This window comes from Balaenoptera physalus, assembly GCF_965194825.1.
Source record: "Balaenoptera physalus genome assembly, chromosome: 3".
NCBI lineage: Eukaryota > Metazoa > Chordata > Mammalia > Artiodactyla > Balaenopteridae > Balaenoptera > Balaenoptera physalus.
In genome coordinates this window covers 118,503,886-118,518,778 of record NC_138890.1, presented here as the reverse complement: position 1 = coordinate 118,518,778, position 14,893 = coordinate 118,503,886, and the positions used below count along the sequence as shown (strand labels likewise).

Genomic DNA, 14,893 nt, shown 5'->3' with positions numbered 1-14,893 from the left:
GAATAGCTAATTTCTATTATACAGACCAACCTTTTCTGGGTGTGTTAACACTTTAGGATCTTCAGCCTCAGGTCCTAGAAGATAACATTGTATGTTTTCATTCCAGTTTTATTAAAGCATTAAAACATATTGTCTCACTCAGCATTTCTTAATCATATAACTTGAAATGACTCCCTCAAACATTCATGTGCTATATCAAATATTTAATAAATATTATACCAATTTATGATATAAAAGTATGTTGGCAATAAAATTATGAAATTCTTCCATTCCTTAAAAAAATATTTCACATGAAGCCAGGTAATATTATAATTGTTTGGAATTAGTTTAGTTAAAAACCAACCTCTCTACTTTGGCTGAGTTATCCTAAGTATTCGCAACTACATGGAAAAATCATATCTACTTTCTCTGTGTCATTATCATCTCCATTATAGGTAACAGAATTTAAATGAATTCATGCTGTTGAGTTAGGCATAAAAAGGAACATTCATGTAGCGGCCAAAAGGAATCAGGAGATGTCTTAAAGGTACATGTATCAACAAGTCTCTATTTCTTAAAGTCATTAAAAAATTTTAAACATTCTACTATAGTTGCTTTTTTTTCCTGTATTGAGACTACCTTTTGAACACTACTAACATTTTTTGAGTATCATTATGAACTCATGTTTTTTTTTCACAAACTTATTTCCATGAACCAAAATCATGTTAGTTTTGTTCCCCAGCTAATTTGTCACAGGTTGGCCAGTGGGAGCACAATTGACCTAGCTCTTTATCCTTTTAGCACTGCCCCCTGACATCCTTGAAAGCATTTTTGTTTTCCAACAATGGTAAGATTTTCAGATCCATCCTAATATCTTCAAGCTCCAAGACAGATCAGCTATCCTTTTAGGATCCCTGGTTTCCTTGGCATTTGTACACAAATAGCACCCATACACCTGGCACTTAGCAGGCTCAATAAATATTTGTTAAAATAATGAATAAATAATATTACAGACCAAAATCCAGGCACTAGGAGTGTATGCAAGAGTTGGTGATGGCGTAAGTGGTACTGCTATTGTTTTAGTAGCAACAGATCAGGAGAAGACAGAGATTTTAAAACTTAGCTTTTCCATTTCAAGTATCATGTCCTTGTGCCTTTTCTCATAATACAAAGTTTCAATGACCACTAAGAATATTTACTACACTGTCATACAACATACATAGGAGGCACTTCAAAGTGAAAGACAGCTACCCTCTAATACAGCTGAAATCAAGTAAATGGCCTGCCTAACTGCCAGTCAAGAAAGACATGACATACATATTAAGAATGCTATGAATAGAGAAAACAAACATTGTTTTCAAATTTAAGCCACCAAATTACAAGTCAAAAAAGTAGATGTGGAGGAGTAGGTATTGACTGCACCTAAGCTCTTTGCATATGGGCAACTTTAAGCAGCATGATTCCAAGGTCAACAGCAACACTGATTTCATATGTAAAAATGTATGGCAGGAATGTATAGTAGACCAGCCTAGTTGTAAATAAATCCATATCTAACTAAGCCTTCTATTTTTAGGCAAAGACAAATTCACTTTATATGACTCTACTCATAAAAGTGTACCTTGAATACTCTGGTGGTTCAGTGAAAGTTCAGCCTGGGGAAATGACACAGTGAACACTGGACAACTTTTTCTAATCCTAAAAAAAAAAAAAATCAATCAATTAATTAATAAATACATATAAATTTTCAAATGGAAAAACCCCCACTATTTCTCATTCAGATACAATTTAAACTTCTTTTTAATTTAAAGGAATTTCAAATAGGATCATCTTTTTTTGCTCCAATTACTAGCAATTTGTTAACATTTAAATTTCAAATGGCTGCAAAAATGGAGAGAGCCAAAAAAATTAAGGAATGAACTTTAGGAGTGTAGACAAGCTAAACTACATTTAGTTCTGAAAGTAGCTTTGGAGATGACTGTCTACCAAATAGAAAGGTGGAGTGAGAGAAAAAAATTGGTCCTAATTTATGAAGCTTGACTACTTAAATCCTCAAATACACTGAAAGTTTGTCATTATAGCTTGAGATGTAAGTGAAAGTCACTCATGAGAAAATTCTCAGACATTATTTACCTTTCTTGTATTTCACAGCAGGGGAAAAAAAGGTAGGAACTACTGAAGGGAAGAGGTTGAGAGCAAAATAAAGGTCATGCCTAATCTACAATTTTGATCATCTACCCTGGGATAATTAAAAGTTGAATGTAAGCTGGGACGAAGTAAGAAAGTAGCGTTGGCATATATACACTACCAAATGTAAAATAGATAGCTAGTGGGAAGCAGCTGCACGGCACAGGGAGATCAGCTCCGTGCTTTGTGACCACCTAGAGGGGTGGGATAAGGAGGGTGGGAGGGAGACGCAATAGGGAGGGGATATGGGGATATATGTATATGTATAGCTGATTCACTTTGTTATACAGCAGAAACTAACACAACACTGTAAAGCAATTATACTCCAATAAAGATGTTTAAAAAAAGTTGATTGAAGAAAAGCAATCATTTAACTATTTTTTTCTCAATCTAATTTACTATACAAATGCAATCAAGATATCTTCCTTTAAAAAAAAAAGCCTCTTGTTCCAGTTGTTTTAAGAACAGTTTTTATGAACCAGGCAAAGCTACTTGAATCCTAAGCAAGAATAATAAATTGATCATTCTCTCCTGCCTAAAAAAATAGAAGTGATCAGTATAAGCTATCTTGAAAATGAAATTGCTCGTATAGAATAATTTCTATGAGGCAAATAGAAAAGAATGCCATTTTTTCCCTAAAACATGATTCTTTGAGTACAAGCTGATTTAAAATAAAACAAAATCGTAGTTTGAATCAACAGAATTTTTTCCTTAATTATAAAAGAGAATTTATCACAGAAGTTTTGAAAATAGAGCAAACTTTCATCTAAGTTATTAAAAAATAATTATTTATATTAGGCAAGACTGCAAACAACATGCATGTCCAATATTAGAGAAATGATTAAATGAATTACAGTATAGTAAGTTATACAATGAAATATTATGAGGTCATTAAAATTCATGTTTTTAAAAAATATTAATGATGTGAAATAATAATTATGATAAACACTACTTAAAATTTGAAAACAGGGGAATTCCCTGGCTGTCCAGTGGTTAGGAGGCTGGGCTTCCACTGCAGGGGGCATGGGTTTGATACCTGGTCAGGGAACCAAGATCCCACAAGCTGCGTGGTGTGGCCAAAAAAAAAAAGAAAGAAAGAAAGAAAAAAAAAAACCAGGAGACAAAAGTATCTGCAGAATAATCCCAATTTTGTAGAAAATATGAACAAAACAAAAATATATAGAAAGCCTAAAATAAAATGTACCAAAATGTTAACAATGGTTCTCTCCAGGCTGTGAGACCATGGATGCTGCATTAGTCTTTCTTAGTCTTTTCTCTTTTTCCATTTCTGTAAATGAACTTATACTGCTGATACATTCAGTAAAAGGATTATTTTAAAATAGTGATTCTCAAACTTTTGGTCTTTGGACTCCTTTACACTCTTAAAACTTAGGAACTCAAAGAGCTTTTGTTCATGTGGCTTCTATTTATTTATATTTACATATTAGAAATTAAAATGGAGAAAAATGCTAAATAATCATTAATTTTTAAGTAACAGTAATAATCCAATATATTAATATACTGTTATGAAACATTTCTGCATTTTTCAAAATGAAAAAAAATTTAGTGAGAAAGTGGCACTGTTTCACATTTTAAAAAATCTCTTTAATGTATGGCTTAATGCAAGACAGCTGCCATCTGAACTGCTACAACACATTCAATCTTTTGCGATATATTTTTTTATTTGAAGTATATTACAAAAATCTGGCCTCACACAGATATGCAGTTGGAAAAGGAAGGAGGACTTTAGCAGCCTTTTTGGATAATAGAGCATATTCTTTTTAGATAACATACCAAAACTCTAAAAGCAATAATTTCCTTAAAGGTTACTGGAAATGTGAAAATTGAAACAAGATCAATGAACTTTTATATTGGTCTACGTTGCACTTTGAATGGATCTTTTACTTGTCTGTGGGTGATGCTGTGACATTATGCATTGGTCTTTCAGAAAATACTGATTTGCTGAGTTATGCAGGTCTTCCTTATATTGATTTATTTCATCATAAAAATCTCAAAAAGGTCACCTTTGTAAATACTTCCACTGATCTTACCAGAAAGTTCAAGAAAATGTCTTCCATATACTCCATTGTGAATAACCAGTTTGTCAGTTATTCTTTCAAGTTAAAAAGAAAGGTGATGGGACTTCCCTGATGGCGCAGTGGTTAAGAATCCGCTTGCCAATGCAGGGGACACGGGTTCAAGCCCTGGTCCGGGAAGATTCCACATGCCGCGGAGCAACTAAGCCCACGCACCACAACTGCTGAGCCTGTGCTCTAGAGCCCGCGAGCCACAACTACTGAGCCCACGTGCCACAACTACTGAAGCCCGCATGTCTAGAGCCCGTGCTCCACAATGGGAGAGGCCACCGCAATGAGAAGCTCGCTCACCACAGGGGAGAGTGGTCCCCGCTCGCTGCAAGTAGAGAAAAGCCTGCACACAGCAACGAAGACCCAATGCAGCCAAAAATAAATAAATAAACAAATTTATTAAAAAAAAAAAAAAAAAAGAAAGGTGAAACTAGTTTTTTTTTTACAAATCTTATAACTCAAACAAGTGCACAAGTGCTCTTCTTAAGACAACTATCACACTTTACACAGAAGTGTAAAAAGATATATATTCAAGGGTAGAAATTTAATAAAACTAATAACTTTTCTGCTTCATCAAATGCAGTAAGTAAAACTGGCTTTTTTTTTTTTAAACCGCTAGTACATGGCTGTGAAAAATACGGTGACCACTAGTCCTATTTGGTGCCACTGCCCTGATTCCTACTAAGGCTCCAGCTTTTTATCCACCATTTGCTTTAGCACTGTAAGTGCAAATGTCAATACCATGAAATAGGCAAATAATGTGTTAGCATTATTATGAAAATAGTTTTGACCTCACAGATCCTCTGGAAAGAGCCTCAGGGACTCCCAGGGGGTCCACAGGCTTTACTTTGAGAACCATTGTTTTAAAAAAAATTGAAAGGATAAGGTCTCTTTACGTATAATAGTTCTATGAAAGTCTAATTTCAATAAGCTCTACAAATTCTTCCCTCATGCTATGCTATAAATTTGCTTTTTAAGTAATATGAGAGAATCAGCTTAATCTGATTCAGTCTTTCTCATGAAATGAAACTTATCTACAATGTTTGTAAAATAACATTTATGCTGCTAAAGGGACAATTATTCAAAAATATATAATAACTCAAACTCTTAAGAAAAAGAACACTTATTTTATATGTGAAAAATGACAAAAAATATCTATAATATAATAATGCCAAAAATCATTATACTTACTGTAACGGAGCTTCATTTTGTTCCATTTCATCTTGAGGTTGCTAGAAAGAAAAAACAGTAGTTTTTTCCAACTGAGGAATACTAAGCTAATGCAACAAGCTAAAAATTTAACATTTAAGATAATTCTTATGCTATTCTTTCTTAGTATCTTTTTTTATTGTGGTAAAATATATATCACATAAAATTTACCATTTTGACCATTTAAAAATGTACAGTTCTGTGGCATTATGTACATTCCCAGTGATGTACAATCAACACCAACATCCATTTCCAGAACTTTTTCATTTTTCCCTAACTGAAACTCCATACCTATTTAAACACTAACTCCCCATTTACTCCTCTCCCAACCCCTGGCAACCATGATTCTACTTTCTGTCTCTGTTTTGACTACTCTAAGTGCCTCGTATAAAAGTAATCATACAATATTTGTCCTTTTGTGACTGGCTTATTTCACTTAGTAATGATGTCTTCAAGGTTCATCCTTGTTGTAGCATGTATCAGCATTTCTTTCCTTTCTCAGGCTAAATAATATTCCATTGTATGTATGTACCACATTTGATTTACCTACTCATCTATTAATGGACAACTGGGTTGCTTCCACCTTTCGGCTATTGTGAGTAATGCGTCTATGAGTGTGGGTGTAAAAATATATTTTCGAGCCCCTGCTTTCACTTATTTTGGGTATATAACCAGAAGTGGAATTTCTGGATCATATGGTAATTATATGTTTAATTTTTTGAGGAATCACCATACCATTTTCCATAACAGCTGTACCATTTCATTCTACATTTCCCACCAGCAATGAGCAAGAATTCCAATTTTTCCATATTCTCATCAATACTTGTTATTTTGTTTTGGTAATAGCCATCCTGATGAGTGTGAGATGGTATCTCATCATGGTTCTGATGTGCATTTCCATAATGCTTAAAGATGCTGAGTATCTTTTCATGTGCTTATTAGCCATTTGTATGTCTCTTTTTTTTTTTTGGCCACGCTGCGTGGCTTGTGGGATTTTAGTTCCCCGACCAAGGATCGAACCTGGGTGCCAGCACTGAAAGCGCCAAGTCCTAACCACTGGACCGCCAGGGAATTCCCTACATCTTCTTTACTAAATGTCGATTTATGTCCTTTGCCCATTTTTTAATCAGTTGTTTGCTGTTGTTGAGTTATAAGAGTCTCCATATACTCTGTGTATCAATCCCTTAACAGATATATGATTTACAAATAATATTTTCCCCCTTTCTTTGAGTTATCTTTTCACTCTGTTGATAGTGTCCTTTGATGCACATAGGTTTTTAATTTTCATGAAGTCTAGCTTATCTATTTTTTATTTTGTTGCTTATGATTTCATATCTAAGAAATCATCGCCAAATTGAATGTCATGATACTTTCCCCCTACGTTTTCTTCTAAGAGTTTTATAGGTTTGGCTCTTATGTTTAGTATTTTGTTTTAATTTCTTTCTGTAAAAGAATTTGTGGAACTTACGTAAAGAGAAAGGGAGTGTTCCTTCTTTTTATTCCTAGTATTTCCCTTTTCTTAGTTCATTAATCCATAATGGTTCTGATGAGCCACTCTTGTCAGGTTCTGAGTTCTAATATTTCTACTGAGGGCCAAAAATCATACAACCTTTGTGTTACAGTGTTAAATGCTTAATGGATTCTGCCTAATTCTCAAGTCATGCCAGAAAATCTGAAGTTGTTGTGTCCCTTTCAAAAAAGATTAAAATGTTCTGATAAAATGTTTCCATTTTAAGATTTCACAGCACACTGGCTTTCATCACTTTAAAAGGAATTCTTACCTTAAATATCTTATTAGTATCAAAGAAGATCTTTACAAAAAGATCTCTCTTTGGGGGACCCTCTATGTTTGTTTCTATGATCAATAATAAAGCTTTCTGAAAATATGTAAAGCCATTAGCCTGAAATTCCAAGCATTTCTGATCACTGAAACAGCCATAATAACAAGAAAACACAAAGTAATTTGAGAACTTAAATCCTCTCCAATTAATAATGTTCATTGTTATTTATTGATAGTGCATCCTTATAGTGCTCAAGGTTATCACACTGGTTCCACGTATCCATACTTCCTAAGCAGACTTTACAAAAAGCTCAGAGGTCCAGAGTGAAGAAGGAATTTCAAGAAGTAAACCTAGGGACTTCCCTGGTGGCGCAGTGGTTAAGAGTCTGCCTGCCAATGCAGGGGACACGGGTTTGAGCCCTGATCCAGGAAGACCCCACATGCCGCGGAGCAACTAAACCCATGCACCACGACTACTGAAGCCCGCGTGCCTAGACCCCGTGCTCTGCAACGAGAGGCCACTGCAGTGAGAAGCCCGTGCACCGCAACAAAGAGTAGCCCCCGCTCACCGCAACTAGAGAAAACCCGCGCACAGCAACGAAGAGCCAACACAGCCAAAAATACGATAAATAAATAAGTACATTTATAAAAAAGAAAAAGAAAGAAAGAAACCTAGATATTCCCAAGGATTAATTAAACAGGGTACGCTTATGTACTTACTTGGTATTTCTGAGTCTTCACAAAGCAATTCATTCAAGTATCTGTAACACTCATTTCATTCATCTTACTAAAGGACCAGTGAATTTTCCCATTGAGGGCTAATTTTTCATTTGACCCTACCCACATATGGAAAATACAAAAGATAAGAGAGCAAGTAAGAAGAAAGTTTGCTCCTGACAGCTGATTTTTTTTTCCTCTTCCATAGGCAGAAATATCCCTCAAGAGGTAATGCCTTGGAATATAATGGGGGTTGGAGCTGTTCATTTGTTGATTAACAAAATGTAAGGATACACTTCAATCAATTCTTTCTTAAGTGGTACAAATTGCTATCTATGCTTTTGATACATGTGACATTTTTCTCCTGCCCCTACGAGGGCATTAAAGTGCAGACATTCAAAAAAAAAATCTGTTGGGGGTAGGGTGTGAGAGGTGAAAGAAGGTTTAAATTAATTGCATTAATTTAGAGGATCTGGGAAAGGAGCAAATCTGTTTATATATCCTTAACCAAAAAACAATCCTCTACTATCTGAGATCATTTTCTTCAACTGAGTCATGGATTACTGGGAGAGAAATGGAAGCCTGGCCAACCTGATCAGCCTGACCAACCTTGGCTCTCCATGAGGCATGAGATGTCTCACACGAACTATCCTCACCTTCCGCAGAACAGAATACACATTCCTGATATTCAGCGTTTTAGTGATCTCGATGAATTATTGATAACGTTTGCTTAAAATACCTTTCTCTCAGACTGAGGTAGCCAAATTTGGTTATCTATACAAATATTTTTTATTATTTCCAAATATCTACATGATTGTCTTTTAGAGAGTTTGATCTGGACATATGGTACCATCTCTCTACATTGCTTCAGTGTTAGTAAATGCTAAAATGATAATTTTAAACTCCACTGAGTAGTATCTAAATACAACTTAAACACAAAGTTATTTAACCACTGAATGAGAAATATCTTTACTCCGGCTAAGTCAGGTGCCAAAGACCTGTTTTCATCCATTCCTTCCCAAAATATTCCTAAGCAATTGCAACTCTGGGCAGAGACAGCAATTTTAGGACCCTAAGAATTAAAGCAGGTCAGGATGGGTTAGAGTCAGGAAAAGGATATCAACGACATTAATGATCAGCATAGTAGAGTCAAGGGGTTCCCTAAGTTTTGAAAACTCACCCTGAATTTGAGTGGTCCAGCTATTCATGAATCAGAGAGGTAGCTAGTAAGAGAGAATATTACCTGCCTACTGGGGCTTAAAAAGACCCTGCAGGATGCAAATTACTACATATAGAATGGATAAGCAACAAGGTCCTACTATATAGCACAGGGAACTATATTCAATATCCTGTGATAAACCATAATGGAAAAGAATATGAAAAAGAATATGTGTGTGCGTGTGTGTATATACATATATATATATAACTGAATCACTTTGCTGTACAGCAGAAATGAACAACATTGTAAATCAACTGTACTTCAATAAAATAAATTAAGAAAGAAAAAAGACCCTGCAGTATATATATACATAATCTCTCCATGAGCTCTGGTCTTGCCAACCATGATCCTTCTTCCATTACACAGTTGTCGAACAAGCCTGTGCTTGTTTGTTTCCCTTTCAAGGTTCTCTTAAATGTTCATTTTAACTGATTTCACCACTACATATGGATAAGGGTGGAAGGTGGAAGCTGCTTAATGGAGAGGGAAAGTGAAATTCAACCTGGATTCATACCTCTTAGACAGCATTTCAGAGAGTAGAAGATGGAAGAAGCAGCCTGATGGTAATAATCACAAGATTGAATTAATCATTATTCCCTGTCAAACAAGTATTTTCCAGTATTCAAAAACTGATTATAGTAAGATCAATGATGCCTGCTGTATTAGTCAGGGTTCTCCAGAGAAACAGAACTAACAGGATATGTTTATACATAGAAAGAGATTTATTGTAAGGAGCTGGATCAGGTAACTATGGAAACTGGCAAGTCCAGATCTGCACTGTGGGCCATCAGGCTCAAGACCCAAGAAAGCTGATGGTATAGATAAAGTCCAAAGGCCGTCTGCTGGATAATTCTCTCTTGCTCAGGGAAGCTGGTCTTTTTGTTCTATATAGGCCTTCAACTGGTTGGATGAGGCCCACCCACATTATGGAGGGCAATCTGATTTACCCAAATCCACTGATTTAAACGTTAATCTCATTCAAAAACATCCTCAAAGAAATTCCCAGAATAATGTTTGACCAACTATCTGGGCACCTGATGGCCCAGACAAGTTGACATATAAAATTAACTAACATACCTCCTAATTTTGATAGCAATGTCTCCAATTATCTCTCCATACATACTACTAAACTCTCCAAACAAAAATTTTAAAATTTCTATGTAAAGTTTAAAAACTGCTTGCCATAGCACCTATAAAGAACAAGAAAAGGTACAGCAAGACCCAATAAAAACGATGAGCATGAAATATTTTAAAAGACTGCTCCTTATGTTTTTAAAAATTAGCATAGTGCATGTCAAACCAAAGATCCTCTATTTCTTCATAGTTTGCCCTTACTTGAAATGTTCCATCATTTTTAAAAAAATTTTTATGGCAGTATAGTTGCTTTACAATGTTGTGTTAGTTTTTGCTGTACAGTAAACTCAATCAGTTATACATATACACATATCCACTCTGTTTTAGATTTCCTTCCCATTTAGGTCACCACAGATCACTGAGTAGCGCTCCCTGTGCTAAACAGAAGGTTCTCATTAGTTATCTATTTTATACATAGTAGTGTATATGTGCCAATCCCAATCTCATCATTTCTAAAATAGTTTGTTTTGAAGTTGAATGTCAATATTATATCTGAGTTTTAAGGAAAATTTATTTAGAAATCTGTTTAGTAACTGAATTATTTAGAATTTACTTAAAATCAGGTTGAAGTTGTGAGACAATATGTATTTTTTTCTTTAAATAACTCTGGGAAAGCACCTTTTCTGGTCTCTCTATTTATTTGACAAAATCAATTTTCCTCATATAGTTAAATTTCTAAAGGTTTATTTTCAAAGAATAAAATTAAAAACTGTGAAAGCAGCATCTGTCAATTTAAAAACTAATATCAATTAAAATCTGCTACAGATGTTTAACACTTTGGTAACATGGTCTAACTCTTACTGTAAACAAAAACGGTGAGGGTGGGGTGGGCAGTGGAAAGTTGAAGGAGATATCTATTTTACTACCAATGAATTCCCATGAAGGCAAAAAAGAGGGACAAATACCAAGTACTTCATTTATCCTTCTTATCTTAATTTTACAACAAGCCCATAACCAGCAGACGGCTGAGTTACAGTCTCATGAAAAATCTTTGCAAGATACATTCATTAACTCTTCAAGTCCTCTATGGCAATTGTTCCAACAGCTGATCATCACCAATTACTTGGGAGGCTTTTGAAAAATGGACAGTCCTAGGTTCTACTCAAATACGGGTCTGAGAGTCTATATTTTTAAAAAGCTACTGATAAATGGAATATTTATAAATGGAATGGAATATTTATAAATGGAATATTTCCTGCCATATCGATAAACAAAGGATGTCACAGTCATCAACGACTGCAGCCATCCAACGTGAGCCAGTGAGCCCTTGAGGAAACTCAGGGCTGAAAAGAATACCTGCCATCTATCAGCCATCAGACTGCAGCCACTCCCTGCGGTGAGCCCTGAGGAAACTCAGGATGTGAAAATACAGGATACTGGCCCCAGAGAGCTGAGGTTCACATCAAAGGAATGATTTCAACGAGCCCAGACTCTTGCATCTTCCCACACATAGAAAAGCTCTAAATTCCTTAACTTGAGATATCTGGTTTTCTTTAATTAACAATAATCTTTTAGACGTTCCCAACTACCTGCCCTTTGTTGCAAAACTCCTAATTTATCCTGGCTCCTCCCCTTGCCTCCTCAGAGCAGTTTCTCAGAGTTATCTGAAACGCTGTCTCCCGGCCTGCAGTGCTCATTTTGCCCCAAATAAAATTTACCTCGTAACTCTCACATTGTGCAATTTTTTAAGTCAACACTATCCAAATAAGTTTGGTAATCAAGCTTTCAAAATCACCGTTCTGAGGTACAATCTAGAGCCTGGTACAATATTCACATGGTAAATGTTTCTCAGATAAATTGAAAAAAGTTAATTTTTATTTCCCATTTCACAGTTACTGAAGCAAAAGGGAAAAAAATTCTTTTTCTTAAATCAGAAGTTATAAAAATGATTTTTCAACAAATTATTAGAAGCTAAATATGGACATCCCAGCTTTAAAAAAATATTTGGTGTTGAATTTTACTCTTTTGACTAGATTTAATTCAAGTGATACACCTTCCTAGGTACAATATTAAATAAACCCGCATGGTCACTCTTTGGAACTGCTGTCGGTTTCTGCTATTAAAATACATGTATTCTCCGTTCTATTCCTTAAGACTCTGTAGTTATCTCTGGTTAGCTAACTTATTTATGCCAAGGTGCTAAATGAATCATCCCTTACCTTTCCCCATGGTGACTGCATTAAAAAGAAACAAGTGAAAATTTGTGTATCTAAGTGTGTGCCCACACACATGCACTCTCACACACACAAATAGAAGGATCTTTCAGTGGCCCATATTTCAAATTATACTACACATACTAGTATCTTCTTCACAAATTTAAGGTGACCTCTGAAACACAATGGAGATGAAACTGTAATTATTATATCCTATTTTAGCCTATTTTAACCTTCTCAATTCCACATCTCTACCAGGAAGAGAAATAAATAAAGGAAACAGGGCATAAAACATCTGGCTTTTACTGAAGTTGCAGTGAAGAAACAGAATGGCGAAGAAAAGAGAAAAAACTGAGTAAGAAAAGAAAGAAGTAAAATAATAGACAAAGAGAATTAATCATTAGTAATTTGCCCCTATTTCAAATAGCATTACCAATTTTTAATAAGTATGTATTTAATCAATATACTACATACCTGTAAGACTGCATCCTCACTAAGAATAGGCATCATCTGATTTTTATTCATTTCCTCTTGTGGATCCTCTCTGAGTCTGAATCCAAGTTGAATCTCTGGAGATGTGCCTAGGATGAAATATAATCATAAATCATTTGCAATATTTTTATTGCTCTGCTTTAACAATGACCCAAGGATTTTATAGACACTGCAAAATGTCATTAAAAATCATCTTGTACTGGACTTCCCTGGTGGTGCAGTGGTTAAGAATCCGCCTGCCAATGCAGGGGACACAGGTTCGAGCCCTGGTCTGGGAGGATCCCACATGCCGCAGAGCAACTAAGCCTGTGCGCCACAACTACCGAGTCTGTGCTCCAGAGCCCGCGAGCCACAACTACTGAGCCCGTGTGCCACAACTACTGAAGCCCGCACGCCTAGAGCCCGTGCTCTGCAACAAGAGAAGCCACGACAAAGGGAAGCTCGCGCACCACAAGAGTGGCCCCTGCTAGCCACAACTAGAGAAAGTCTGCGCACAGAAACAAAGACCCAACGCAGCCAAAAATAAATAATAAATAAATAAATAAAATTTAAAAATCATTTTGTAAATCATAATTTCCTAACTGCCACTTTTATGTGTCAAGGTTTTTAAATTTAAGAAGAAACGTATACACAATGCTGAATGAAATAATACTTGATATTTCTTTGTCCCAGGATGAATGAATGCAAAGGATATATAAAGAAAATTGTACAGACTTAAACCCTGCTAGAAAGAACACTTTCTTTTTTCATTTTAAGTCATTTTTTAAAACTCATAATGCTATTATTCAAGAAGAGTCAGAATTTTCAAGATGGCAAATTTAGCCCATATTTAACTTTTCTTCCCTTCCCAGTTCCCAAAAAGAATCCAAAGAAATTAGTTTTAAAAAGAAATCTGAAGCAGCAATGGGAAAAAGGAAATATACTCGCTATAGATTAGAAGATGGGAATGGATTAAAGGGAAACCAAACCCTGGTTAGCAGCTTGTCACTCATCATAGGAAAAGGAGGGGCTCCCTCAGAAGTAACCAGTATATGGAATTCTTCCATCAGAATCCCAGAAAACCACCTAGCTCAGAGCAAATCCCACCGACAAAATATGAAGGAGGGTAAGCTGGAAGCTCACAGTGGCTGAAGTCTCATACTATTTGTACCAAAGAGCTTGCTGTTTGTACCAAAGAAGCTTAGGATGTATGCTGCAGCCAACTACTCTGTGTAGGAGAATACGTTCCCTCCAAGATACGGAAATGTACTAAAATCTAAGGCTGATAAAATAATGTAGTGATGGCACAAGAGTAGAAATAATCAAATAAATCAGTGAAACAAAACAAAAAGTGGGAAACAGACCTATAATATATTTGGGAATTTAATATATAACAATAATGGTATTTTAAACAGTGGCAACAAGATGACATAAATAAATAATAAATTCAATAAATAATACTGGGGCAATCAATCATTTGAAAATAATGAAGTTAGAGACCTACCCTACCTACCGCCCATATGTTAAATTATTCTAAAAATATTAAAGACATAAAAGTAAAAACAATATATATAATAAATGGAAAAAAGATAAAGAAAATATTTTTATGGTCTTGAGATAGGTAAAATATTTCTAAGTTTGAAAAAAGAAACCTTGAAAGAAAAGACTGACAGATTTTATTATATAAAAATTTTTAATTTCTGTACTACAAAATATATCATGAATAACATTAAATGGTAACTAGGAAACTGGGTAAAACTATTTACAATGTACATACGACAAAGTTTTGCTATCTTTAATATATAAAATGCTCTTATAAATTAACAATAAAACGAGAATAATTAAGAGACATTAAGGCAATTCACACACACACAAAAACTATAAATGGTCAATATTAAAATATGCCTAGCCTTGGTATTCTTCAAAAATGCAAATTAAAATAATCAGATATGTTTTATTC

General features: G+C 35.0%; 1 protein-coding gene across 1 annotated transcript in view; it reads right to left on the bottom strand.

The window, feature by feature from the left end:
* The window catches only part of ANKRD31 (ankyrin repeat domain 31), a gene marked incomplete at its 5' end in the record, with an annotated part of 139,336 nt that overhangs the window by 113,305 nt on the left and 11,138 nt on the right, over positions 1 to 14,893 (bottom strand). Inside the window, 4 exons of the mRNA XM_082457050.1 lie at positions 31 to 74; positions 1,598 to 1,674; positions 5,442 to 5,482; positions 12,937 to 13,043. Of these exons, the coding sequence (XP_082313176.1) occupies positions 31 to 74; positions 1,598 to 1,674; positions 5,442 to 5,482; positions 12,937 to 13,043 (269 nt within the window). The remainder of the gene's footprint in view (positions 1 to 30; positions 75 to 1,597; positions 1,675 to 5,441; positions 5,483 to 12,936; positions 13,044 to 14,893) is intronic.